The sequence below is a fragment of the Epinephelus fuscoguttatus genome, linkage group LG17 (assembly GCF_011397635.1).
Source record: "Epinephelus fuscoguttatus linkage group LG17, E.fuscoguttatus.final_Chr_v1".
Taxonomy (NCBI): domain Eukaryota; kingdom Metazoa; phylum Chordata; class Actinopteri; order Perciformes; family Serranidae; genus Epinephelus; species Epinephelus fuscoguttatus.
The window spans coordinates 11,882,903-11,909,846 of record NC_064768.1 but is presented as its reverse complement, the minus strand read 5'-3'; the positions used below and the strand labels follow the sequence as shown (position 1 = coordinate 11,909,846).

General features: G+C 39.9%; 2 protein-coding genes across 3 annotated transcripts in view; one reads left to right on the top strand and one right to left on the bottom strand.

Annotated features, from left to right (window-relative positions):
• On the top strand, positions 1 to 8,351 carry hsd17b8 (hydroxysteroid (17-beta) dehydrogenase 8). 2 transcript variants are annotated; one of them, XM_049603202.1, is made up of 9 exons: positions 1 to 262; positions 907 to 1,109; positions 1,278 to 1,394; positions 3,341 to 3,436; positions 3,825 to 3,910; positions 5,075 to 5,159; positions 5,954 to 5,996; positions 7,902 to 7,976; positions 8,070 to 8,351. In XM_049603202.1, exons 1-9 carry the CDS (start codon positions 217 to 219, stop codon positions 8,087 to 8,089), a joined length of 771 nt encoding a protein of 256 aa, XP_049459159.1. In that variant the 5' UTR covers positions 1 to 216; the 3' UTR covers positions 8,090 to 8,351. The 2 variants fall into 2 exon arrangements, with proteins under 2 accessions (XP_049459159.1, XP_049459160.1); XM_049603203.1 differs by lacking the exons at positions 5,075 to 5,159; positions 5,954 to 5,996; positions 7,902 to 7,976; positions 8,070 to 8,351 and adding an exon at positions 4,728 to 4,989.
• Positions 8,352 to 11,441: 3,090 nt separating this feature from the next.
• The window catches only part of col11a2 (collagen, type XI, alpha 2), a 62,117-nt gene continuing 46,614 nt past the window's right edge, over positions 11,442 to 26,944 (bottom strand). Inside the window, exons 34-65 of the mRNA XM_049603037.1 lie at positions 25,864 to 25,917; positions 25,404 to 25,448; positions 25,206 to 25,259; positions 24,952 to 25,005; positions 24,080 to 24,133; positions 23,672 to 23,869; positions 23,474 to 23,527; positions 23,037 to 23,144; positions 22,829 to 22,936; positions 22,616 to 22,669; positions 22,434 to 22,487; positions 22,127 to 22,234; positions 21,912 to 21,965; positions 21,754 to 21,807; positions 21,387 to 21,440; positions 21,199 to 21,252; positions 20,991 to 21,098; positions 20,789 to 20,842; positions 20,541 to 20,594; positions 20,393 to 20,446; positions 20,152 to 20,205; positions 19,556 to 19,663; positions 19,397 to 19,450; positions 18,966 to 19,127; positions 18,797 to 18,850; positions 18,612 to 18,647; positions 18,441 to 18,494; positions 18,065 to 18,344; positions 16,629 to 16,741; positions 16,247 to 16,315; positions 15,719 to 15,955; positions 11,442 to 14,242 (exon numbers count right to left, since the gene is read on the bottom strand). Of these exons, the coding sequence (XP_049458994.1) occupies positions 14,096 to 14,242; positions 15,719 to 15,955; positions 16,247 to 16,315; positions 16,629 to 16,741; positions 18,065 to 18,344; positions 18,441 to 18,494; positions 18,612 to 18,647; positions 18,797 to 18,850; positions 18,966 to 19,127; positions 19,397 to 19,450; positions 19,556 to 19,663; positions 20,152 to 20,205; positions 20,393 to 20,446; positions 20,541 to 20,594; positions 20,789 to 20,842; positions 20,991 to 21,098; positions 21,199 to 21,252; positions 21,387 to 21,440; positions 21,754 to 21,807; positions 21,912 to 21,965; positions 22,127 to 22,234; positions 22,434 to 22,487; positions 22,616 to 22,669; positions 22,829 to 22,936; positions 23,037 to 23,144; positions 23,474 to 23,527; positions 23,672 to 23,869; positions 24,080 to 24,133; positions 24,952 to 25,005; positions 25,206 to 25,259; positions 25,404 to 25,448; positions 25,864 to 25,917 (2,799 nt within the window). The 3' untranslated portion in view covers positions 11,442 to 14,095. The remainder of the gene's footprint in view (positions 14,243 to 15,718; positions 15,956 to 16,246; positions 16,316 to 16,628; positions 16,742 to 18,064; positions 18,345 to 18,440; positions 18,495 to 18,611; positions 18,648 to 18,796; positions 18,851 to 18,965; positions 19,128 to 19,396; positions 19,451 to 19,555; positions 19,664 to 20,151; positions 20,206 to 20,392; positions 20,447 to 20,540; positions 20,595 to 20,788; positions 20,843 to 20,990; positions 21,099 to 21,198; positions 21,253 to 21,386; positions 21,441 to 21,753; positions 21,808 to 21,911; positions 21,966 to 22,126; positions 22,235 to 22,433; positions 22,488 to 22,615; positions 22,670 to 22,828; positions 22,937 to 23,036; positions 23,145 to 23,473; positions 23,528 to 23,671; positions 23,870 to 24,079; positions 24,134 to 24,951; positions 25,006 to 25,205; positions 25,260 to 25,403; positions 25,449 to 25,863; positions 25,918 to 26,944) is intronic.

Here is a 26,944-nt window from a genome sequence, read left to right as displayed (position 1 = left end):
AAACTATTACTGTGGACGTTAGATGCCGCGCTGTGACCGTGGTTTACGAGTGTCACAGCTGTTGTAGTTACTAGTAAACTAACTTTTAGGTTTGGCCTTTGTACTTTTCCTAGCCCGCGCGTGTACACCTAACGATAATGTCATGTAAGTTAATGATAACATGAGAGGAAACGAAGCAAGGCTAATCTAGGGCTACCTAAAGGAAACAGAACCATCATGGCGGCTGCTACAAGGCTCATATCAAGGTTGACACTGGTCACTGGTAAGTTTACATTATACCAGTAGTAGTGTCATCATTTAGTGTTTTTAGATAGATAAATGAATACTGAAAAGCGCCCGGGACCTTTGTCTTTGCAGGATGTTGTAACGTTTGACAGTTTACAGCTTCCCCTTGAAACCAACTAATGGTGACTAAGAACAGCTGGTTTGTAAATGTTAACTCTTGAGTTACTTTGTGGAAGTTTGGTAAAGTATTATGCTCTTGTACTAACTCAAAACTAGTGAGAGAGCTTATGGTTTAGCTTCAGCAAGTCGGATCTGACCCCTGATCTATGACATTGTAAAAAGTAGTACCATCTGGATCAGGGATGATAAAGAAATAATAACAACAGATACAACACAAATACACAAAATAAATCTGTATAAATGTTGGCTACCGGTAAATAAAGACTGAAGCAAAGAGATGTAAATGGCTGTTAATTGCACATGGAGGCCTGGACGTCTGGGCTAATCCAGTGGGGGCTAAATGTTTCTTAATTGACCTTCCACCTATCAAATATACCCAGAGAGCAACTCCTGGCACACACAGTCTTCCCTCATTAAGTCATGAGAAGAGCTACGTGTTTGGTCAACACATTGTCTTGCTGAGGTGTCACTCTGACTTGTTGCTGCTCTCTCCCCACTCAGGAGGAGGCAGTGGGATTGGACGGGCTGTGTGTCAGCGCCTTGCTTCTGAAGGTGCCTCTGTGGTGGTCGCTGACATCAGCGAGGAGTCGGCAAACGAGACCCTGGGGAGCCTGCCGAGTGACCTCAGAGGACAGACACACATGGCTGCTGTGGTGGATGTGTCATCAAAAGAGAGTGTAAAGAATCTGGTCACAAGTATACAGGTGTGGGATGGATAAAACATTAAAGTCATAATCTGCAACATTTTCTGAGGAATAAATACTCTGACTGTCTTTACTATGTGCCAGTATGCTGCAGGGACTGTTGCATGTTTTCTTTTCCACCCTTTTTTCTTTTGTGTTAACAGTTAATGCCCCCCTCTCCCTCTGCAGACACACTACTTTCAGCCGCCCTCCGTGTGTGTGAACGCAGCAGGCATCACCCAGGACGACTTCTTGCTCAACATGGAGGAGGATCAGTTTGACAAAGTCATCCAGGTCAACCTGAAGGTACACAGCTGTGACACCTGGTGCCATAACCACGAAAGTTAGGTTCGAGATTAGTGAGTTATCCAGCTATCTCTTGGCTAAATTCGGGTTTTTATGTTTATCACAACCGGGCTAGATCACCAGAGCCGTGCTTCCACCAAACACATTGAGTATTGCACCCTTAGAACCGTACATAACCCACACGCACATGCACCTAAACCGTAGATCTGTTTTGCATTTCCACCTCAGACAGCACTCTCATATGTAGGTGGGTTTGTTACCAGTGCTCCACTCTGCTCTTGCTGCATTCCTCTCTCTGACAGTACAGATAAACGTCTGTATCTCGCTGATCGTCCATGGAACAGGGTTGCGTGACATTTCCCCCACAAAATAGAACAGGCTGGAGTGTTAAGAGCAGATCATTGGTGTAGTGCTATCGGAGCACAAAGGAACAACGCTCTGCCACTCTTTTTTCCTCAGTGAGGAAACAGAATATTCACAGTTTGCGTAAACTGGTTTAAGTGCATATACATTTCTTTTTAAGCACTTGAAGATCCAATCATCACTAAAGTGTATGTCATGCAACAGAGACAATAAAAACACATTGAATGGTCAAAGTTATTGTACTGACATTTAAGGTGTGTAGATTGATTTACAAAATTAAATAATGCATCGACTAACATGCAAGAAAAAACATTGCCGGTAGCTGCCAGGAGCCTTTGAGTGACACAGTGAATTAAATTATTTTTTCTCCGTTTATAGCTGCTAACTGTTAACCAGTAAAGATCAGCAAAATGTCCTTTGATTTTATAGTTGTAGTTTACTAATGTATGTAAACCTGCCAACTTAGAACAGTGGTTACAGTCACCTCTGAGCAGGAGTATCAATTCTCTATTAACCAATCAACAGACTTCAGGGTTTCTAGCTCCACCTTCTAGTACGGATCAGTGTACAAGTGTAACTCAACAGAGAGGTGAAGAAAAAATTGTGGCGTGGAATAGGTCTGTTAGTCATCCATGACTTTTGACAAGAGAAATGCAAAAAAAACCCCCAAAACTCTTCTACTGTGCAACTGGACTGCTTAGTGGAAACAAGTCTCATGGAAATCAGTGCTGCAGGTTAACTTCAGAAGATCAGATCAAAACCTGTTAGTCATACAACTGACCAGTCAGATCACTGGAAAAATGAAGTCATCATTCCTACAGCATCCTGACAGGAGCAACATTACAGACTTTACAAAAATGTGACAAGCAATGAAGAGCAATAGATAAGATAAGTTGCTCTAAGGTTATTTTTTATTCCCGACAGCATTCCTGACAGTTGTAATGCTTTTCCACTCTTCTTCCATCACTGCAGCTCAGAAAACATCAGGCGACTTTTTGATGAGAAGTGGAGATAAAAAAGTGTACCCTTAGATCAGATTAGTTAATCAGGCATTAACAAATTTTACTCTCCTCTCTGCTTCGGCAGCAGAGACAGTCTAACATTACTTTTTTATTGCTTCAGGCAAAACAAAACCAGAAATACTCACTCTATCCTAAAGACATATCTAATAATTGCCACGTACAGCCTAAGCATTATTTGGAAATGATTTCTGTTTGCTGTATCTTGATCTATTCTATTATGATTTTTACTTCAAAAAACTGTTTGGTTAATTCTGTAAAGAAGTCAGAGAATATAGAAAGTTGTTTTAAAGTCGCCACTTTACAGTTAAATTGCAGCTTGTTTATTAAACCCTCCTTTATCTGTTCTGTTAATGCGTGATTTTTTAATTGCGTTCTTTTACTACGAACCTAAGTACAGCAGAATCCGGGCATAATCTCACTGAGAGCCCTGCTTCAACCTGCACCTCTGTCTCTCTCTTATATGACATATAGAACGTTAGTGTTGCATTTTAAATGAAGACCAGAGAACAGAAAAGAGTGAAGTGATTTATTCAGTCATCTTTCCTCCTGTGTCTCTCTCAGGGTTCATTCTTGGTCACTCAGGCTGTTGCTCAGGCTCTTGTAGCCTGTGGCGCACCCAAAGGATCCATCGTCACTGTGGGCAGCATCGTGGGAAAGGTAAGATACAGGCAGTCACATTGTTTCTATTGATAGTGGATAATGGTTAGCAGTGTTATCAGCCTGGTTGTGTCCTTAAGTTAACCAAATGCTTCTCTTCAGTGGAGTCTAAGGGTATCAAATAACAGGAGTCAAACCCAAAAAGAAATAACAATACATTTAGTAGTGATATAAAGCTCTGTTTACCTTTTCTTATCACTTTAAGATGGAAGAACCAAAGCATAAGATACAAGAATAAACTTGCAAAACTCCACCAACATATTTTTATTCTAAAACATAATACAAATTCCAAAGTAGGTTTGAAGGCCACAGATTTCAGGACCTGGTAAATATGTTTCTCAGTCCTCTGTGAAAGTAACTGGTGGGTGTATGTGGTTAACATTTGTAGGTGGGAAACATTGGACAGGCAAATTACGCTGCCTCTAAAGCTGGAGTGGAGGGTTTAACCAGAACCGCTGCCAAAGAGCTCAGCAGGTGAGAAGAGTCCGACACAACACTAACAAATCATGACACACAGAGCTGTAGGGCTGGGTATTGGTACTCTACCTTTAAGGTATCAACTGAAATAACCCAGTACCAAGTAGTATTGAAACATCTACAGTCAAAAGATACCTGCATTTGATGCTTTTTGCACCGGGGGTTTGATCCCGGACCATCCCAACTCCTTGCGGGATCAGCAAACTTTCTGTTGCTGCTGTCTCTGGTCAGTTCAACATCTGCCTGATTAGCACGAGCTAACACAGCAGCAGTGGCTAACATCCAACACCGAACTGCTACACAGTCCCAACAGACTCACACTGATACCGAAATGGCTCAACTCTGTTAAAACAGGTAATAGTCTTTAGTGAGTATTAGCCATGTGATGCTAATACTCAGCATTATCGCTGTATGTGTGCGGCTGCTGGACTCTTACTACTGTCCCTGGTGTGTAGCTCACACTCCCTCAGCAGCTGCCACAGCCCATACAGTCTGTGGTGTGGTGAAGTCAAGCACAGTGTATTTGAAAGAGTTGGCAGTTCAGCAGAAATGTCACCAAAACGTTTGAAAATATGGCTGACACTAGTCAGCCAGTCCATTCACATTATCAGTATCGAGTGAAGTACTCTTTTTGTATTGGTATCACTTGAAGGGTACTGGTATCATCCATACATCCATTTTCATCCGCTTTTCTGGGGCCGGGTCGCGGAGGCAGCAGGCAGAGCAAAGCACCCTCTCCCCAGCAACGCTTTGCAGCTCCTCCTGGGGGACCCCAAGGTGTTCTCAGGCTAAATGAGATATGCAATCCCTACAGTGTGTTCTGGGTCTGCCCCGGGGCCGCCTACCAGTGGAACATGCATGGAACACCTCTATCAAGAGACTTCCAGGAGGCATCCTGATCAGATGCCTGAACCGCCTCAACTGACCCCTTTCGACACGAAGGAGCAGCGGCTCTCGTCCGATCTCCCTCTGGATGTCCGAGCCCGTCACCCTATCTCTAAGGCTGAGCCCAGCCACCCTGCGGAGGAAACTCATTTCGGCCGCTTGATTTCGGTATCATAATTTTTTAAATGATACCCAGTCCCACAGAGCTTATTAATAAAGTAATGTGAATTTAAAAAGAATAAGAAATCATTTGCTTTTCATTCTCTTTTCCTCCAGGTTTGGGATTCGGTGTAATTGTGTGCTGCCAGGTTTCATATTGACTCCGATGACTGATAAAGTTCCAGAGAAAGTAATTACAAAGGTACAGCACAACCACAGATACAAATTGATTTACTTCATGTATCACAAGTAAAAATCATGACTTACTGCTGCAGTCATATTCCCACCACTGAATACAAAGCAGGTTGTAGAAATTTTGGGCTGTGAGTTACATTTTGTGCATTTTCCCTAAGTTCAAGACGTGCCAAACACAAATTATTATTTCAACCAAATTGCTGGTTGCTGGTTGTTCTTTTTACAAGCTGTAATACAGTAAACATGGTTTTGAAAAACCTTTTTTTCTTGTATTTTAGTTTAAAATGCAATTACTCTTGCCTCCTACAAATAATATAACATACATAACCAGTATTTTTATAGCACTTTTCAAATAATGGTGAAATAATGTTGCAGTAAACATTAAAGAGTCTCTCTGTCAATACTGTGGCAAAAAACTGTGACAACAAGAGTTTTGCCTTCAGTATAAAATGGTTCCAAAACTTGTAACAGTGAGCTCGGTGGGTTTTCCAGAGTAATCTCAGTTGATGTTTCTTGAAAGACATGTAGTTGTTTATGTATTTTTGATATTGTTTCTTTTATGAATCTTTGAGCAGCACAAATGAACCTTCAATGTTTTTGGAGCGGCAGCAGAAGTCTTAGCAGTTGAGATGTTTAAATCACAGCAAATTAAAACTAAAATCTTCTGCATAACTAAATATTACCAGGCATTAGGAGGAAATGCGTGGGGCAATTTGACTGAACTGACCCTTTGATATAATCTTGTCTCAAACCATGGTGTCCGTCCTTAAAACTGTCCTGTCATGTGTTTTTTGGTTTCAGATGAAGTCCTTGGTGCCTCTGGGAAGAATGGGTGAACCTGCAGGTCAGTAAAAATGCATGTCAAACATCACTTTTTTTGTTTCCACTGCAGACCTTTATTCTCATTTCATAGATATTTATAATGGCCTGATTTTAAATGCACTGCTCTGACACTACAACACTACAATCTAAAACTTCATCATTTTGCACATGCTATAAAAACAAGAGCATTTGAACAACACATTGATAGCAGTTTAAAGGGTTATATTTCCTGTATTTCCGGTTTTATTTTCCTGTCCTGGTGCATCCCAACTACTAAAATACTGCTTCGCCTGACTAATGCTAATAAACAACCTTTCTAAATAATCTAGGTCAGTCTACGTTGGACAGTAAGTAATGATTACAGTCTAATACCATACTACAAATCATATGTGATCTAAAACTTGACATGCACTAATAAAAAGTTTATTACCATCAACTAATCTACTTTTGTCCGCCATGTTTCTGCATATATAACGTCAACTTGGCAGCTTGTGTGGCAAAATTTCTGCTGACTTTCTGAGTTCCAACTTGAGGGGGCGTTCACCATAGACTGTCTAAAAATATGGACGTAGTCACCGTGATGTCACCCATTGGTTTCTGAGGAACGGGTTTGAAGCTCAAAGTAGGCAGCTCTGGCCGTCGGCATCTTGGCAGTGCCTGACTCCGCCCAACTCCCGACCAATCAAAACTGGGCAAAGAGGCGGGCCAAATGAAGCCTGGTTGCTTAAAGCTGCTAAGTTAGCTAAGGCTAACAAGCTACGCTACTTTGGCTAGCCCTGTGGTGTTGGCTGCTCCTGCTAATGCTCCCGCTTGGTGCCAGCTCCCTCTCGAAACAAAATATCCAAAAGGCACAAACACGGCTGAGAGGTCAGGTTCAATGATTTGCGAATTAGCTGAGATGACGCCTAGCAGACAGCCAGCGGCTAGTTAGCCACCCATGACGGTGCCACCTGTCACTCACAGTGACCACGCCCTTAATTATGTGCAACTTTAAGCCTTAATAACATTTAAATGGATCAGATATAAAAAAAAATCACCCCCCCTCCACAGTTGTCATTAAAGGGGAAATTAGCTCTAGAGACCAAAACTGTTTTTTTGTACCTGGCTGTAAACATGTTTATTTCTGCTGTGAAGTTGAGCATTTTAACATGGGGGTCTCTGGGGATTGACTCGCTTTTGGAGTCTGCCTCAAGTGGCCATTCAGCGAACTGCAGTTTTTGGCACTTCTGCATTGGCTTCACTTGTCATCCCTGGAGGTTGCCACTTGGCGTTTACATGAATTTTTGTAGTCGGGAACTCCTTTTTTCCTCTGATTTTTGTGACACCGCATGAATGCAGGATGAAAATGTTTTCCTTGTGGACACAAAATGTTATTAGAAAGTAACAAAAAATTCTCTTTTCTCTTCACCACTTCTTCACACCATTTGATCCTTGTCATCCCCTTTTGTGCTGCGCAGTAGGGCTGCAGCTACAGTTATTTTCATTTTCAATTCATCTGCTCTTTATTTTCTCAGTTAATTTCGTTTGTCATAAAAATATCAGAAAATAGTGAAACATGCCCTATGTATTATCCCAGAGCCCAGGGTGATGCTTTTAAATGATATGTTTTATTCGACCAACAGTCCAAAAATCCAAGGACATGAAGATTATTACCATGTATGAGAAAGAAAAGCATCATATTTTCACATTTAAGAAGCATGAAACCAGCAAATGCTTGGCTTTTTCATTTGAATAAAAAATGAATGAAACGATTATTCAGTTATCAGAATAGTTGCCCATTAATTTTCTGTTGTTGCAGCTTTAGTAAACATGACATTAAGGAAAGGGGTATGGATTGTACCTAGTCTTGTACCAAGTGTGCTGGGCATGCTCAGTTTCTAAAATTTCATCACTCTGTTGACGTGTCCTTGTTTTTGTCCTCCTCCAGAGGTCGCTGATGTCTGTGCCTTTCTAGCTTCAGATGACTCTCGATACATCACAGGTGTCAGCATGGAAGTGACAGGTAGAGTGTGATTAAATTCTCTGACAGCTGCCTCTGTACAAACACTGAATTTCTTTTCATCATGCTCAACTTGTGTGTCTCTGTCTTTGTCAGGTGGACTTTTCATGGGATAAATCGGCTGTCTGTCACACTGATAAAGACCGATGGCACGCCAGTTCATCATAGTTGATTTAATTGTTGAAATGATTTTACTTTATTCTCTGTTTAGTTATACTTTGTGTTGATGATGCTCTACAAATCTAATGTGAACATACACTGTACTGGATGATACCACACTTTGTGCCAATAAACAGTTTGCTGTTTGTAATATTTCTCTACAAACTGCTGCATTTTGATTTGAAAACTCAGAATTTTTACTCAACCATTTTGATGTCAATAAAGCTCTACTTTTTTTTTTTTTTTGCGGATCCACTCTGTCCCTGATGAGATCTGGACCTGGCACTCCAGATGTACTGACTTCTTTTTAGAGGCTTAAACTGACAACTCACATCACCAAAGCCTTTTTACATTTTCTGTGCCTTTATGTATTTCCTCAGGAAGTTGGCTTTTAAAACACAGTTGGAATCAAGGGTTTGAACTGCTGACCTCTTTGTCTTCAGATGTGTCAGGTGCTTAACTTACAAAACTATTCAGCTCATCTGCTTTATGTAATGTTCAATAAGCATTTAAAATTTAGTCTAATTTGTTGGCTTTTAAAACACAGTTGGAAGTATTTGAACCACTGACCTCCTGATCTTAAGACATTACAGGCACTTAACTCACTGAGCCATTGAACTGCTCTACTTCTTGTCATGTCTGACGAGGATTTCAAAAATGTAATCTAATTTGTTGGCTTGGGAAATCAGCTTAGAAGTGCAAAGGGTTTAACAGATGTCTCTGTCTATGCAGGCTCAGCTGAAGTTTGTTGGACTCAGTGCTGCTGAATCAGATTTCAGTCATTTCCACATTAATTTTAAATTTTGGAAGCGGGGCTCACAATTCGAAAGATTATGCAACAGTTTATTCCCCTGAAACACTAAGTGAAACAACAGTCTAGTAGTCTTCCAAAGAGCATTCAATTTTCAAACATCTGTTCAGAGGTTAAAAAACAGGTTCATCATTACTGTAACAATGTAAATAATGTTTTTTTTTTTTAAGAATTTAGATTGAATAATGACATTAAATTTGTTGTTGAATGTCATTATTTTGTGCTGATGAAGAAAAGCAAAGACGTGTAAACCACAGTACAAGTTCTGAGGTATATTAACAAGGTATTTACTTGTGGTGCACCAACTTTAAGACTGCAAGTAAGCCACAAAATACCCGAAAGAAACTAACACAGTCTGAATGGTTTGCTAAATCTAGTGTAAGATTTTATGTCCACACTTGTGCATCTTGATGATTCACAGGAGTTGTTTAAAAATATGTCAAATGTTTCTTGTGATATACACAAAGCGATGGTGATAAATTAATTTGAGTCATTTAAACATCTGCAATTGATAAAAAACTCCACAGGAGAAGGGACTCCAAACAGCCACAAGAGGTCACTGTTTTACTGTATAGTAGTCACCACATTTTTTTCAATGATTTTTGACGCCATATGGTACTGTGACTTTTTTTGCATAATATACTTTGACATTTTTTAAGATAGTCTTAAAGCATACTATACTATGGCATTTTTAGGATTTTTTGTGACATACTAACCAATGATATTTTGATTACATTTTTTGTGACATACTATACTAGGACCATTTTTCTGACATTTTTTGGTACATACTATAGTGTGATATTTTTTCAGATGTTTTAAATGGTATGCCATACTATGAGTTTTTCATTATGTTTTTATAGCATTACATGCCATGACATTTTTTATAGTTTTTGATGCCATACAGTACTCTGACATTTTAATATTATTTTTTTCATGCTATGGTATGGTTATTTATGATAACTATACTATGTTTTTTTAATGGCATACTACCTATAATGTTTTTTATGACTTTATTATGAGATACCATAACCACCATGTACCACTTTTTACATTTTATTTTAATGTGACATACTTTAATATTAAATTTTGTTGTTATTTTTTATATACCATACTATGGATACTATATATATATATATATATATATATATATATATTTTTTTTTTTTTTTTTTTTTTTGGCATATTATACTATGATATTTTGTATGACTTTTTTAAAACATACTACACTATGACATGTTTGTGTTAAACTATACTACAACATTTTTTTTTATTTTTGATGCCATACAATACTGTGACATTTTATTATTTTAATGGCACACCATACTATATTATTTCTTAGTGATTTTTCTCATGTCGTATTATACTATGACATTTTTCATGACATTACGTCCTAACACAATATACTATGATTTTTTAGGTTCTTTTTATGGCATACTATGTTTTTACAAAAATTTTTCATATCAGACTTAAGTATTTTTTATGACTTTGTTGTTACATACTATACCTTGACATTTTTATGATATGTTATAGCATACTATACAATGACATTTTTCAATGATTTTCCATGGCATACTATATATATATATATATATATATATATATATATATATATATATATATATATATATATATATCTATATACATATATAGATATATATATATATAGATAGATATGTATATAGATGTATATATATATATATACACTATGGCTTTTTTCAGTGATTATTTTAATGGCATACTATACCATAACTTTTTTTTTATTTATTTATTTTTTATCATTTTTTATGTGATACTGTACTATGATCTTTTCAGTGTTCTTTTTAATGTCATACTTAGATATGACTTTTTTTCTGATTACTTCATGGCATACTATACCATAACATTTTCATGATTTTGGTTATATTATACTCACTATTGCACTTATTTGACATTTATTTCATAGCATACTTTAATTAATGTATAAGAGGTTAAGCTGTTCTAATCACTGACTGTAAATGACAAATGTTCAATGTTCTTTTTTGCACTGTCACTACCACAATTGTATGTTGGCAACTATGGTTAATATTTGCTTTACAGCCGCATAGGTTTGCCTACATATGGCAAGCTATACAGAACTACAGCACAACCACAAATGTCACACTGCATTTGAAGTTCTGTAAACGAAATTGGTGTATGCAACTAATGCTGAATGAGGCAATATTTTTTATTGTCCCCTCGGTTTTGAAAAAATTGCTAAAACTCACACATTGGTTCTGACAATGATCTGCTGGTCGGCCATGTCATTTATCTTATCCTGTTCCCTTTCTCCAGCTTCCTTCAATCCTGTCTCCCTCTCTGTCCACTGAGTCCACAAGAGCCAACATGTAATTATTTGGTAAACTATACTTGTACCCACCAAGTGTATTGTGATTATCAGCTAGAAACAACCTGTACAAATATGAAACAGCAATGAGAACTACTGATGGCAGGGGGTTGGAAGAAAAACAAGAGTCAAGCAGCTCTTTTTAAAAGATTATATATTACAGAAACAAGAATTTAAAAAAATTACTTACACACATTATAAAATAATACTTTTTTCTCTTTTCAGCACCATATTTTATATGTTGAAACATTTGTCTTCAACACAATAAAAACAAATATTTGAGGTCATTCTCTCTGGAGAATCTCAAGGTCAGATTTTTTAAATTTGGGTTTTGGCTTTCCCACCCCATTTCCCTGATATAGTTAAAAAACAAAACCAAAACCAAGACAAAAAAACAAACAAAAAAAAACCAGAACCCTAGTAATGATTACACCCCATAGCCACATTATACTTATAAACAATAATCTTATTAATCACCTTTAGTCCCATGGTGGCTGACAAAGCTTACTCCTCCCTCTCACAACCTTTCTCCTACCCGCTGTGGTCTCAGATGGAAATTTAAAAGATCAGAGGATTGTGTGTCCTCAGCACCTCAGTGTAAATTAATGCAGAGGCTGACTCAGTAAACTGTATTTCTGTGATGCATTTCAAAGCCCGGGCAGCAACGACCTGAGCCTTAAACCAATATACGCCAAGTCAAACAGTAGCAACGACAAGGAAATGTGACAGAGCTGGAGAGTCACCATTTAATTATTACAGAGGAAGCAAAATTTAACAGCACAGTACAGTTGTTGAAAACACTAAAAAGGGATATTACAATAAAATATGGCCACAGATTCTTTGGTTCTACAAAAGGAGTTTGGACAGGGCGTGAAAAGAAGCACCATAACTCAGGCTGACAGTGAGTTTAACATGTGAGTCGCTTGCTTCACTTGACCTTCAAGTGTCAGCTACAGGAAATAAATACAAATGAAATATACCACATTTGACTGGAATATTTGGTGGTCCGTGTATTTTTTTAATCTCAAAGCACCCTGTTTGTTTTAAATAAATACAATAGAATATCACTATTTCTGTACAAATGGAATGTAATGCACATTTTCCCCAGTAAAAAGCTTCATGAAATTGTAAAAGAGACTAAAGAAAATTAAGGACTCAAAATGAATACTAGAACTTTTATGCTTTGGTATAATTAGCACCTTGCCACACAGTTTCTTTCAGTAAAGCATGCATTTTATTCACTGCTGTATCAAAAAAATGAAAGAGAGACCTTTGAATCACATATACATCTTAAACCCTGATGTTGTTCTGTGCTTGGATGCAAAATCCAAAAATGGATTCTGGATGGAAAACAATAATCAAAGGACCCAGAAAGTGACTCAGCAAATACTGGACTGGTGTGTGTGGTAGCGACCCTGGTAGCCTGATCCATGATCTAAAAGAAGTAGAATCAGCCCTTTTAAAAGGCACCAGTAACATGCAAGTACAATAGCGTCAGGTTCAGCACAGTTTACAAAAATAATGGCTTTTAAATTCACTGATCTCAGATCTTCTATCCTGTCTCACTGCATGCAGCAGGTTTAGTTCAATGTTAACAAAGGGCTGAGGAAGATTGTCCAGTAAAATAAAGAATACATCTTGTGTCACACTGGACTCCATTAACCTTGCTGTATAACACCAGGACGATCTTTTAATCATCAGTTTGAGCTGTGAATCACATTCTTAGACTGTTTTAATAAAACTGAAAGGTGGTCATGAAGACAATATTACAAAGATTTTAAAAATTCACTTGGTGGCAGCTTAAACAAGACCAAGAAGACCCAGCTGGCATCATTTGGTTGATTCCCTCTTTTTATTCTGGGTGGAAACTGGTGACTCTAATTCTTTGGTTCCTTTTGATGTAATAAATGCTGAAATTTACTCTGTGTTTACAATGTGAGCAACACGATTGACAAGTCACTGGGCTTTCATTCATTTCTGACAGAATTAAATGACCAGATGAGTTGGCACTTACAGGGATCACCCAAAGGTCAGAGTTTGGTGTCTACTGTTTTGATTTGATTTTGCTTCAGCAGTAGAGGTTCTGGCTGGCAAGTGCAAAACAGATAAAAAATTGATTAAAAACTTTCAGTTCTAAGCAACTTTTTTGTCTGAATGACTAAAGAGTCAGTGGCTGTCAATCATGCTGCTCACAGTGTAAATCTGGGATTAAAGAAATGGAAATAATGTCCAAGTGTGACCCTTTTTTTGGTAGGAGTAGGGGGGAGGTAGAGCAGGTGAGATGAGTGGAAAAAAAGACAGCGGGGAGGACAGAAGAGTGAGAGGGGGATCGGAGACAGGGAGCTTCAGGCCTCAAGTTACTGGCTTGCCCTCTTTCTCAGGCCGGCCCCTTTTGCTGCTGGTAGAGAAAACACTGTTTTATTCCGAAGAGCACTCTCTCCTGGTTTTTTTTTCTTCCTTTCTCGCAGTCGTTTACCCAAACGATGGTCTCCTCTCCGCGAGTATTTTATTTCTCTCCTCTTTTTTTTTTTACGTCCATTAATTGTTGGGAGGATGTTGCTTTCCCCAGGCACGTACAGTGTGAGTGCGTGTTTGTCTCACAACAGCATCTGCGTGTGTAAGTGTGTCTGTCTGCGGGTTTGTGTACGTGTGTGTTTCATATCATTTACAAGTTAATTTACAAATTACTGGGCATGTATGTTTATTATATTTAAGTGTGTCTCTAAGTGCATGTGTGTGTGCGTGAGTATTTGCACGTGTTGTTCTTTGCATGATGTGTGTATGTGTGTTTTTAGCCTTGGAAACAGACAGGTCCCACTTCAAAGCCAAACTGCTGGTTGCTCTCCCCAAAGTCTGACACCTTGATATCCAGCAGAGGAAGATGCTCCACCTGTGGTGTGTTGATCTCCAGGACTGTCCTGTCAAAGCCCTTACGATACTGCAGAGAGAGAAAGATTGAGAGACAGAGAAAGAGACGCATCAGAAATTGGAGATATTTACATGTGGCATAACAGTGAGCAGAGACTGCTTGTCTATATGGCAAAATAAGCTTGTATAATTTTAATTGTGTTCATATGTTTAACCCCTGCATCATAATTTGGCTGATGCTTGACAGTTACAGCAAATTATTTATCATTCACGCTCATCATAAAAGTGATAACTGTAAAAATATCTTACTGTGTGGCACTACTATTTCAAGACAATATATCCAATAGGCAGCTCTCAAGAGTCTTAAGTGAGAGGCTAGGTTTGGTATCTTCCAACCTGGGAACTATTTTCCCATGTTTTTGTGTCCAAGTGACTAATGGGGATTTTTTTTTTCTCCAGTATTGAGTGGGAGCTCTGCAGTTGGCATCCCTACAGAGATAGACCTTTCTGGTAAAGAATAAGATCCTTTTTGTTAAACTAAAAACGACCCCAAAATCCCAATCGCCAAACCTGGGTGAATTTTAACCAAACAAGAGCTGGTGTTGTTGGAACAGTGGAAAGATGAACCTTAATGTTTTTTTGAGAGTTTTATTTTGTTTCTTTAAATTAAATGTGTTTTATAATGTCAAAATTACTGTGGATTCTAGTAGAGTCTGGTGGGATTGGTGATAGCGATTTCTGCATTGTTTCTGGTTAAACAAAAACAATCTTATTCTTTAACAAAAAGGTCATACTTTAAATAATAATCTGAGCTTGTTAGCAGCAAATAAATGCACTTTCAATGGATGCAAACTGACGGCGTGAACATGCCAAGAATTGTTACCTAGCAGCCGCTTTTGCCCAATTTCAAAAACAGTTGTTCTTATTAGTCACTTAGACACTGGAAAATAGGGTCCAAGTAAAAAAAAATACCAAAGTTACCCTCGAAAATGCTTCATTACATCCTGTGAATGTCAACTGGTAAAAATTAAAAATGAATTTTTAAGTAACAACAACACACTGTTGCCCACACACAGTGTGCATTTTAATAACATTAAAAAGCAAGTTGCAGTGGTGTGGTTTCTCCTGTGATTTGCGATAGGGGAAATAGCACTATTTTGTCTCATGTTTTTGTGTACTTTGAATAGGTGTACTTCATACTCGCCAGAGTGTAAGCAGGCAACAAATTCTTTCTCAAATAGCACGCTGAGCGGTTGTATAGGAAGGTGGAAAACCCTCTGAAGTTCATTATCTTAAAGGTCCCATGAATTTGTATCATTATGTTTTAAATGTGATGTATATCCTGAAACATAATGTTGAGGTGGGAGACACGAGGAATAAACCTGCAGTAAAAACTAATGGGAAAAGGGCAGACTGTTCAAAAATGTGTTGGCTGTACTGGTTATATGTTGTATGAGCATTGCCTGCTTGTGCATGTAAAGTGCTTTGTAACTTTGTTTGAAAAGTCCTGTATAAATAAAGTTTATTATTAAGTGTGTGAACTCACAGAGCAGCCATCGACCAAAGCTTTGATGTAAGGATTGGTCTCGTAGCTCAGTGTCTCGTCGTTGGCGCCCTGGAAGTGCAGCGCCCTGTTGTAGTTGTTCTTGGCACTTCGGTCGGCCCAGGCCACTGAACGGTGGCAGTGGTAGGTGAGGTCCTGGCGGGCCTGGACGCTAAGGAGACGCAGGAAGCCCAGCTGGACAACACCCACGGGCTCACCAGAAGAGTCCACATAGGAAAACTGGGAGGAGGAAGAGTGTGAAGAGGAGGAAGAGGGGGTAATATAGTGAGATTTGGAGGAAGGACAAGCAGATAATGAGGAGGATAGGGTGGGAGATCAATAGGATGGAATGCACATAAAGGGGATGGTTTGACCATGAAGGAAAAAGGGGTTTAGAAGGGAAAACAAGTAGAGTAAGGGAGAGAAAATAGATGGTGAGAACAAAATAGAGTGTAATCAAGTAAAGAACTAAAATATTAGCTGAAAACAAAAGTTTCACAAACAGTCCTCATGTCACAGAGGATTACTAACCTTACTACCAGCGGAGAACTGACTGTACCAGGATCCTGGAGTCTCTTTGTCCCAGGAGCTCATCTTCACCTGGCAGCAGAATTGTCCACATCACGAATCAGTATGATATACTTATGTTTTGCACAAATAACCAAGTTTTTCTGAACAGTTATAACACTGAGACCTTCGTGGTTTTATTACAAATGTGATAAAATTAAAGTCTTAGTCTGCTGATAAAAATCTCCACTAACACTAGTACTCCCGTCCTTTTTTTTCCACAGCCAAATGCATTTCCTGTCCCTTACATGTTTTGTTTAATATATTTCTTAACTTGTGCCCCACACTGAGGAGATTAACAGGATTTTAAGGAGATTTTACAGTGTTGCTGATTTGGTGGACTGACCGTGTTGATGGTCTTGCTGGGGTACAGGCATGTCTCTGCTCCGCTGGTGAAATTACAGAAGACCTTGAAAGAGTCTCTGGAGCAGCCCTGGTTGGGGTCAATCCAGTACTCTCCTGTAGGGGGTGACAGAGAGACAAAGCAAGGTAAAAAAAACATTAAAACAGAGAGGCCCTATCCTATGCATGGTGCAAAGCGGTGCACAGCACAACTGTCATTGATAGTTTCAGACCGACGCAGTTGTCATTTTCACAGCCAGTGCTCATGTGGTGTAAGTAGCAAATGTACTTGTAGTAGTAATGATATAGTTCTGAAATGTCAATAGGTCTATATGGATGGCCAAATGAAGCCTCATGAAGCACTTTCTTTATTTTATGAGCCCACTAGATGGCACTCTTGGTTTAAAAAGAGAGGCTCAAAGAATGGCAATCCAATGTGCTTTCAACCTTTTGTTGAAAGAGAGTGCCATCTAGTGGGCTTATAAGATAAAGAAAATGCTTCATGCAGCTTCATTTGGCCATCACTAGTCTATACAGCTCACAGCTTTGTTTTTTGTCAGGCACGTCCACATTAAGAGTGATGCTGTGCACATTTACAAATGAGGAGCAGCGTAACTTCATTGATTATTTCAGAAGCTAAAGGTTTAGTTCTGTTTCCTCTGTCAAGTTTATGACTACAGTTGGTTGTTTTGATGCTTTAATGTCCCACGATATTTGCTGCGGTGACATTACTGCTACCTCTACATTTCTCTCAGCAGAAAACTAGATTGCAATCTACCTCCAGTCTGATGAGTCAACCATTTGAATAGCAGCCACTCGGTGGTTGACCAAGATGTTATGACTTTAATTTCTATTCCCTGTAGGAGAGGAACAAGGTACAACACTTTGTCGCCCTGCTGTGCGGTCGGGCTTGGTGAAGAGCGGCTGTCGAACTGAGGGATGACTGTGGTGACGGCTGTATATGTACATATGTATAGGTGCACCCTCACATACGTCACCACAGGTCATCTGCCTTGAAAGGAGTGAATAGAGGTGTCTTTAGGTAGGTTATGAGGGGTGTGATATTCCATTGTATATGTGTTGTATTGAGTGAATCGATTAAAAGGAAACAAACCTATGATCAATTAAGATAGTGAATGCAACCCCTTTGCGCCTTACATTGCACCCAGTTCATGCGCTGTTTAGCTACCAAAAGTGGAGTTGGACACGCCCTAAATGCACCTGTGCCTTGCACTCAAGGCCATGATCTATAGATAGTTTAAATAGGGACCCTAAGACTCTTTTTTATGAGTTATTTAATAAAAAAAAGGAATTGTTGATCTGCATTATCCACATGTTGAAATGACAAGATTGAAACAACAACAACAGGACCAAAACCTGATGAAGGGATCGTTACTCTGAGCAGGTGCCAGCTACATTTTGGGGGGATATTTCCCTTACCGTCTTTGAGGTCTGGCTGGCTGAGGTGCAGGTCTTGGCAGGTGCGGGCAGGGCTGTCCTGGGTGCCCAGAGGGAAACGCATGGTCTCGATCTCCTGTCGCAGTGAGTTCAGAGAGCCAAAGATCTCCTCCATGCCTTCACTGCCCATCAGGAACTCAGTGCCAGTGGCATCAGATGCAGGCATGTCGGTCTCAGGGAGCAGCTGGCTCGCATCGATGGAACGCTTGGACTTAGGACTTCTCTGGATGGGCAGGGGCTGAATGACCTCACCTGCTGGGCCCTGGGAGGCAAGTATACATTGTCAAATCAGTAAACTGACAATCAACAGTGAGGAGCAATGAAGTGAGCAGAATTTAAGTGATAGTGAAGCACTTACAGGAGGTCCAGGAGGTCCTTGTACACCCTTTTCTCCCTTTGGACCAGCTCCTCCCTAACAACAGCAGAGAGAGGAAAGATTCAAGGTACTGCATCAGATCCATGTTAATGCATTTTTTGGGAACAATTTCATTCATATTTTGTGGTGCCAACACTCTTGAAGTATACTCACAGAAGAGCCCTTAGCTCCTTTGATACCTTGAGGACCCTATAAAAGATATGAGGATTTAGTTTAATGATGGTCACCATTGTTAAGTGTTACTAATCATGCTATGACACTGAATAACATCTTGGGAGCTGAGCCAAGAGAGAAAGTAAGAGGGCATGTTCATGAGATAAAATAGTACAGGCACTCACAGGAAGACCAGGAGGACCGGCAGGGCCGATGGGTCCAGTGCCTCCAGCCATTCCCTGAAATAAAACACAACACATGTCTAAGATGACAATAGCTTACAGGAATTATTATCAAATGAATAATGGTGGTTGAGTTGCCCATTTTAACACATGTAAAAGAGATCAGACTTACATTCTCTCCTTTTGGGCCGGTGGTTCCCTGAGGCCCAGGCAGACCTCTGTCTCCCTTTTCTCCCTGCTCTCCTGGGGGTCCAATGAGACCGATAAGACCTGGATGTCCCTTCTCTCCCTTGGCACCGGGGTCTCCACGCAGGCCAGGCAAACCAGGAGGTCCCTGCAGGAGAAGAAGGGAAAGAAGAGGAGAGGAGGAACACAGTGAGGAGTTGGTGAAAAAGACAAGAACCATAAGGAAACACAGGTGAAAGTGATGAAGAGAGATAGAGGATGGGACAGATGGAGGACAGAAAGAGAAAAAATGGAGGACTGAATGAGAAGCCCCTGGAAGGGAATGGACTGCCGGACTTAACAACTTATTTTATAGCAGTGTATGTCCAAGTGCAGAGTAGATATATGCATGAAAATAAAGTGGCATTGTTATCTTACAAGAGGTCCTGGTGGTCCTTTTTGTCCTGCAAGTCCTGGAGATCCTTGCTCACCCTGGATCACAGTTAGAAACACATTAGCAGGTGGCCATCAGACACATACAACAACGATGTATACACTTGTTACTCATAAAATATTGTATTGTCTGTCTTTACTGACCACTGATCCTGGAAGTCCTCTGAGACCTTCTGTTCCTGGTTTTCCTGGTTGACCTTGGGGACCAACGGGGCCGGTTTTTCCTGGGGGGCCAACAGCACCTGGGTCTCCCTGTAAATGATGATGTTGAGAAACATGACAAACTAGAATTCAAATATATCTTAAATTTTTTGTTGTCCAAGTGGATGTTTGTTCCAAAGTGGAAGAAAGTCCCTCTGGGCTTTCTTGAGCAAGGGAAACACATATGTATGCATGGACAACCCGAAAAAAATGATGATCCTGGCAATGCTTGTCCCCAGCACAGGAGTTTGTACACATGTTTTAAAAAGTTATTTCATGCAATGTTTAACTGTAAAGTTATGTACCACAATTGCCTTACAGAATAAAATGAGATGAGACGTTACTTGGTAGAAGTTTCTGGTTGCAAATGTTTTTCAGAATAAAAGCTAGCTGATGATTTATCTTGGAATCATTAATGGAAATTACTATCACAGGGAAGTGAAACAATCTGATGTCAGCTTTGGTATCTTTACCATGAGTTAAGATAACATTATTGATGCAGAGCCACAGGGAGCTGAACTAAAAAGCTCTGAACTCACCTTAGTTCCTTTCTCTCCCTGACGTCCCTCTGGTCCTCTTGTTCCAGCAGGGCCCTAGGAAGTAAAACATATGACATATTACAGTACATTAACAAACAAAAAATATAACTTATTCTGTAATTGTAAGAAATGGTGTATAATGGAGGAATGTAACCATGACTGCTCCTTTGCTGTTTTTTGTAATACTTCTGCATAGGACTATACCAGTCAGGTATATGTCAAATGAAGATGGTGACCTTACCCTCTTTCCAAGGGGACCGGGAGGTCCGTTCTCACCAGGGGGTCCAGGGGAGCCCTGTTAAAGCAGGCAGGAAGGGCAGATTAAAGAGACTGAGACATTCTTTTAACACTTCATTCACATGTCTGCATTGTTGTATCCTTTGACTTACAGATTCTCCTGGTTCACCATCTTCTCCTCTCTCTCCCTTGGCACCATCTTGACCCTGAAGTAAAGCATAGCAGTTTTATTTTTCTTGTTCAGTTAAGCAAGAAGCTCAAGACAACATGCGTATGGAACAAGTTGAACTAAAGTGGTCGAAGCTGTGCACCCACATAGCTATGAATTCGATCAGAATAATTTACTGACATGGTGATTAAATAAGATGCTGACATGTATTCATCAGAACAGGGTACTCACTCTGGGTCCAACCTCACCAGGGGGACCAGGATCGCCAGGGAAACCAACAGGACCCTCAAGTCAGACACAAAAACAAAACTCAGAAATCAAAAGGTCAAAATGTTGTCTGAATTTATGGCCATAAACTGAGCAGTGGAGTCTAAATTCACTGATTTTTGTGGCAATGTCATTTTGTGTGTGTATTTCATTGTGGGTGTCATACAGGGTTTCCTTTGGGTCCATCGTCTCCAGGTCGTCCTCTTCCTCCAGCAGGTCCAGCTGTTCCAGGTTGTCCGGCCTCTCCCTTCTCTCCACGCTCTCCACGGGGACCCTGCCAATAGGAGTACACAACTCTTGGTTAACTCATGGATGCTACTAACCTATCTTTAAGGGATCTCAACCCATAAGGTGTAAAACACTGAGTGAATCACCTTCTTTCCTGGCTCTCCTACTATTCCAGGTGGTCCGCCCTCACCAGGCTCTCCCTGTGGAGCAAAAAGTATTCCTTTTAGTCCTCAAGACAAGTTGAAATTAATTCGTTTTCTATTTCTTTGAAAACAATCAAATGTATGACAGAAATATTGCTTCAACGTCAGCAAAATAATCTTTAAGTCTGCACCTTCTCTCCAATAGGTCCAGGATTACCCAAACCACCGGGAGGACCTTGAGGACCCTGAAAAACACATACAAACAAACAATTAAGACAAAAATATTGAATGATTCACACCAAAATCAGCAAAAATGTAAGAGCTACTTCCTTTAATTACTCACCTTTCTAACACTGCTGCTATTAAAAGTAACTTTCTAGAATCTTTTCTTTTTACTTCTAGACTATTGCTGTTTTTGGAGCAGTCTCATTTAACATGCCGTCACTGACAGTCAATGTTGTAATGGTACAGTAACAGCTTTGAGACAGCTCTTGGTAGTGTGAACAATGCAGAATACATATTGTTGTCATTTTATCAAAAAGAGCTGTAAACACTCACATCAGCACCATTGGGTCCAGCAGGGCCACGGGGTCCTGGAGGGCCTGGAGGACCCTGAAAACATAAAGAAACTCATGCTTTTATCATCATCTAGAATTTCACAGTAATAAATACTGATGCGGTCATTATGGCTAATGTTGTGTATTTCTGAAACTCACCAGAGGTCCAACATCTCCCGTCTCTCCCTTCTCACCTGGTGGTCCTGGCAAGCCCTGCAGGATGGAGTTGAAAGTCACACAAAGATTAGCTCAGCTTAGCAGCTTAGCACAAGAGTGTAGCTCAAAACTTCACCTAAATATTCATATAAAAGTCTAAATCTAAAGATTTGAGTGAATCTGCCACTAAAGTGAGTATTGTTGGTTTTTTATTTTACCTGCAGTCCAATGGGTCCTGGGGCTCCTGGGAATCCTCTGGTTCCTTCATCACCTTTAGCTCCAAAAGGCCCCTGCTGCCCCCTTGGTCCAAGCTCTCCATCAGCACCCTGCACCACAGAAGAAGAAAAACAGAAAACATATCAAATTGACAGTTACTGTGTTGCTTTCTTGGGGAAGATTCTCTGCTGCTTATGCATTTTATATCCTGGTTGGTTTGTTTGGAATCAAACTATCAGGAACAAGTACAAACAGGTGGCACTGCACACCGTCAGATTTTGTCTTCAAAGAGTCAAAATTTGTACTTACAGCAGCACCAGGCTGACCAACAGGACCCATTGGCCCAGGTGGACCAGGAGGACCCTACCAACAAACAAAAAATAAGCACAAACAGCATTGTAAGACATTTTTCATTTACACAAATAAATTCTGATCATTTCAGATCAGAAAGATATCTTCAGGGACGTTAGATGCATGTCAACATCACTCACGTGCTCTCCCTTTGCTCCCTTGGCGCCCTTCTGACCGTGCTCTCCAACCTCACCCTGCATCAACAAAAAAAAATTATGTTACAGCAAAGTTTATAACAAAGCTCTGAAATTAATGATCATCCCCATTTTTAAACACTGGTAATTTTAATAAGGTAACTAAGGTGTTTTTATAATGTAAGGTTGGTATGAAGACTGTTACTCAGAGTTACTTGCCTTGTCTCCGTCCTCTCCGGGTACTCCAGGTGTTCCAGCAGGGCCAGGCAGACCCACGGGACCCTGTACTCCATCACGACCGGCTGGGCCAATAGGTCCTTTCTCACCCTTAACAAGAGAAAAGAACAAAGAGGAGAATCAATAGTTGTATCTTATTCCAAAAGTTGAGTCAAATGCATCATTGGATAAAACTGTTCAGAATGCTCACAGGAACTCCCTTCTCTCCAGAGGGTCCAGGAGGCCCCTGAGGCCCTGGTCTGCCAGGAGGTCCAACAGGTCCAGCAGTACCAGCTTGGCCCCTCTCACCAGGAGAACCCTAGAAAGGTACAATATCATAAAGATAGTAATGATTACAGCAGGTATTCATGAAGTGAATACTTAATTCATAAGTTGGATGGACTGAGATATAGTAACTGAAACAATTATCATAACAACATCCAATACTGAAATATTTGAAATATTAAAACCTACAAAATGAAAATTGAGCAGAAACAAATACACACTATGTACTGACGTAAAACAAAGTAATTTAATGCTTTGTTGACAAACTGTAGTACTTTAGTGGGGTAGCTGAATTATTGTCTTTTTTTTTCATTCCTAAGTTGGAGTTCTGAAAATAAACTTTGCATATGGTTTGAAACGTACAGCAGGTCCAGGAGGTCCGGGAGGTCCTTCACTTCCCTTCAGTCCTCCACCTCCCTGAAAGAAAAGACAAGAACGGATTAATCAGCGATCTTTCACCTCACTCTGCTAGACACTTTTATCCAAAGGTCAAGTTACTCCTATCAAAGTGATCAATATATGTCTGATGATCTACGCAGTATTTCTCTGGGTCATACTCACAGGGGTTCCAGGCAGTCCTCTCTCTCCAGGGAAGCCTCTCAGTCCTGGGGGCCCGTCTTTACCAGGGCCTCCGGGGGGTCCAGGGTCTCCCTTGGTGCCTTCCTTCCCAGAGGGACCAGAAAGTCCCTGCTCTCCAGGTGGACCTGGGGGTCCGGGGTGACCACGCTCGCCCATGGGGCCAGTCTCTCCTGATGGACCCTGGGAGGATGGAGATAGAGAGGGCATGGAAAGGAAGAAGATGTTTAGGAGAGGAAAGAGGAAGTAAAGTGCAAAGAAATTGACAATGGATAGAGGAAGGAGAGAAAAGAAAAAAGAAAGAAAAGAGGGCAAGTTGTATTGTTATGAAAACTGATGTGACTTACTGTATCAGTAATGAGAACATTCTGCATCAAGATTCCGAAAACTCACCTGAGGTCCAACGACTCCAGGAGGTCCAGGTGGACCCATTTTACCTTGGAAACCCTTGAGGAGAGAAATTCAGTTAATAAAAAATCCATAAAATATTGAACCTCGTTCCTATTATTAAGATGCTTCATAAGGTGTTCATAATCCATGTCAGAATTGTCAGAAGAGCCCAACCCAGGTCTTTCCATAACCTTCATCACGAACTCATCTTTAAGACTAAAGTAAAAGTGGAATAAGATTGAAAGAATGAATCATTCTGATGTAAATAGCATTTTGCCTTCAATAATTTGTCCACTCAACAGAAAGCAGAGAATAAACATCTAGTCAACAGTACATGACACAACAATCCTCTGTAATATGTAAACAGCTATCTTTCCAGGTTGCCAGCTGGAGTACGAACATTGTAGAAATATAGGTTAAAAAAAATCCAGTGCATATTAGGAGGAGATAGATATGTAGATATGTCCCTGTGGATTAGATATCTAAAAAAACATGTACAGGTACATAACCGTGGTAATTAAGATTTAACAAACTATGACTGATGCCCCTTTGCATACAACCCACCTGCAAATGAACAAAAAACAGTGTAAAAATATTTTTTCCCACAATATAAAAATTAATCTGTAACAAACCAATCACTGACATAATTTCTGAGTGGCAGCATCTGTGAATAAAAACTAAAAAAATACTGAATGGTGTCTTGCTTGCTGATGGTGCAGTTATTAATTTCTGACATTCAGTCTGTTAGACCTTCATCAGGTATATTTTTTGGGTGACTGCATCCCATGACAAAACCATGACTGGTATCCATGTGAAAGTCTTCATCAGTTTAAAGAGGGGAACTATCTTCAAGAGTATTAAAAAATAAAACTTACAACTTCTCCTCTCTGCCCAGGGTGTCCAGGCAGTCCGTCCTTTCCTGGAGGTCCCTGTAAAGAAACATCAATCAACCATCATATATCAATTAAATCTCAACCTTAACAGAACAGGAAACAGGAATCATCAAACCCAAAACCCAAACCCAAAACCAACAATTCCTCTATGAACAGTGTTACAGTGATACCAGCTTAAATATATAAAGTATCTTTGATCAGTCGATATAAAACTGGTATCAAGACATTTTTCTTACAGGAGGTCCCTTTGGTCCGGGGAAACCACTGGCTCCCTGAGGTCCGGGCAATCCCTGGTGAGACAACAACATATGATATAATAAGAAGATAATCAGAATGCCAAATACAGACATTTAGTGTCACAGATTTGAATGTAAACTCTGACAAAGTGCCACGCAGCAGGACATGCTTTCCTGTGACAAAAATTAAGCACTCACCCTCTCTCCAGGAGGACCAGGAGGGCCATCACTTCCAGAAGATCCCTAAAAGGCAACAGAACAAAAACATAGTGAATTGAGAAAAAAATAGTTTTGGATCACAAACTATTATTCTTTCATATCATATGTTGAAATGGGCTTCAATTTTAAGCCAGACGAAGACCAGAAGGCAAAGACTAAAGACAGGTTAATGGAGATAAGCGTTTTGCCAGAAATATCAATATAGTGTGCTTTGTCTTTGTGTGTCAAATTCAAATTGTGAGATTATTATATTAAATTAAAAAAAAAATCTAAATATCTAGCTTTGAAGTTCTAGTGATATGAGTGATAATGATGTAGACAATGACAACAATGACAAAACATGATCATCAACAAAAATCAATATGGCATGTGTGAAGCACCTACGTACACAAACACAGTTTCTCAGTACCATCTGGATGAATTTAGTGTGTATACCAACCTTTGCTCCTGGTTTCCCAGTCGCGCCCCTTGGTCCTCTCTGCCCTCTGGGGCCCTGATGGACACAGTCAGTATCCAGAATTAGTCAAAAATTATGGATGTGTGATGCAATCTGTGGTTACCTTGATGTACGATGAGTTTCAACCTTCAGTGGTTTAACTTTGCACTTGAGGCTGAATCCAAATTTCCACCTTCTGGATTTACAGACTGAGCCCTCGCAGACTTCAGTTGTACGTACTGTGTCATGTTCACTGTCATCACGTAAAGTTTGCAAGGGCATAAGACTGCAAGCCGCTGACAGACAGGCCTTAAATTGGTTTCAGTCTTTGCGGTGGAAACGTTTGAGCTACAACTACAATGTGATCGCTGCTGTCTATTCCTCACGTAAGTTGATGAATGGCATCTCCTTACCTGTCCCTGCTTATCAGGCTAATGTATAGGCTTTTTTCTGAGTGAACAAAATGATATTCATACATTTCTATAGGCTTAAATCAAATACAGACATGGCTGTAAATAAGGACCAGACTGTGACTAAATAATTGGATATACTTATATTGGAAGATCTTCTACTGTTGCTTTCCAGCCATTTTTCTCAGCCTTTATTCGGCATTACACTGCACAGCTGTCATAGGGTAGGCTGCAATAATAAAATGCATTGTGATGACTTCTATCGCCTATTCTTCTACATATGTCTATATCATGATGTGGTTGAATACTGTTTATGGCCTACACAATTTAAATAAAGGTTTAATACACGATTGCTTTAAACATTCATAATAAGTTAGTTTTATTTGTTTCTTTGTCAGCAATTGGAAAACTTACAACCTATTGCAACAAATTATGGGTAAATAAATCAGTTAAGTGTGGTGAAATTTGCACCCCAAGTGGACTCTCTGCGGACATTTGGATTCAGCGTTACTGCAGTGATGCAAAGATGTACTACAGGACCCTGTGACATCACTGTAGGGTGTGGTCACAGGTGCAAAAAAGGACACTTCTGACCCCATCCAAGCATCACTGTTGAGATGAATCAAGCTTGAAACTTTCAGCCAGAGAGGGCTGTGAAACTGTTAGTTACTCTT

Bases quoted from the DNA above. Each gene is read 5' to 3' on its own strand.
- hsd17b8 (XM_049603202.1), top strand. From the start codon at position 217: ATGGCGGCTGCTACAAGGCTCATATCAAGGTTGACACTGGTCACTG. The intron at 1,110-1,277 runs GTGTGGGATGGA...CTCCCTCTGCAG, and splicing joins ATCTGGTCACAAGTATACAG to ACACACTACTTTCAGCCGCC. The intron at 5,160-5,953 runs GTACAGCACAAC...TTTTGGTTTCAG, and splicing joins CAGAGAAAGTAATTACAAAG to ATGAAGTCCTTGGTGCCTCT.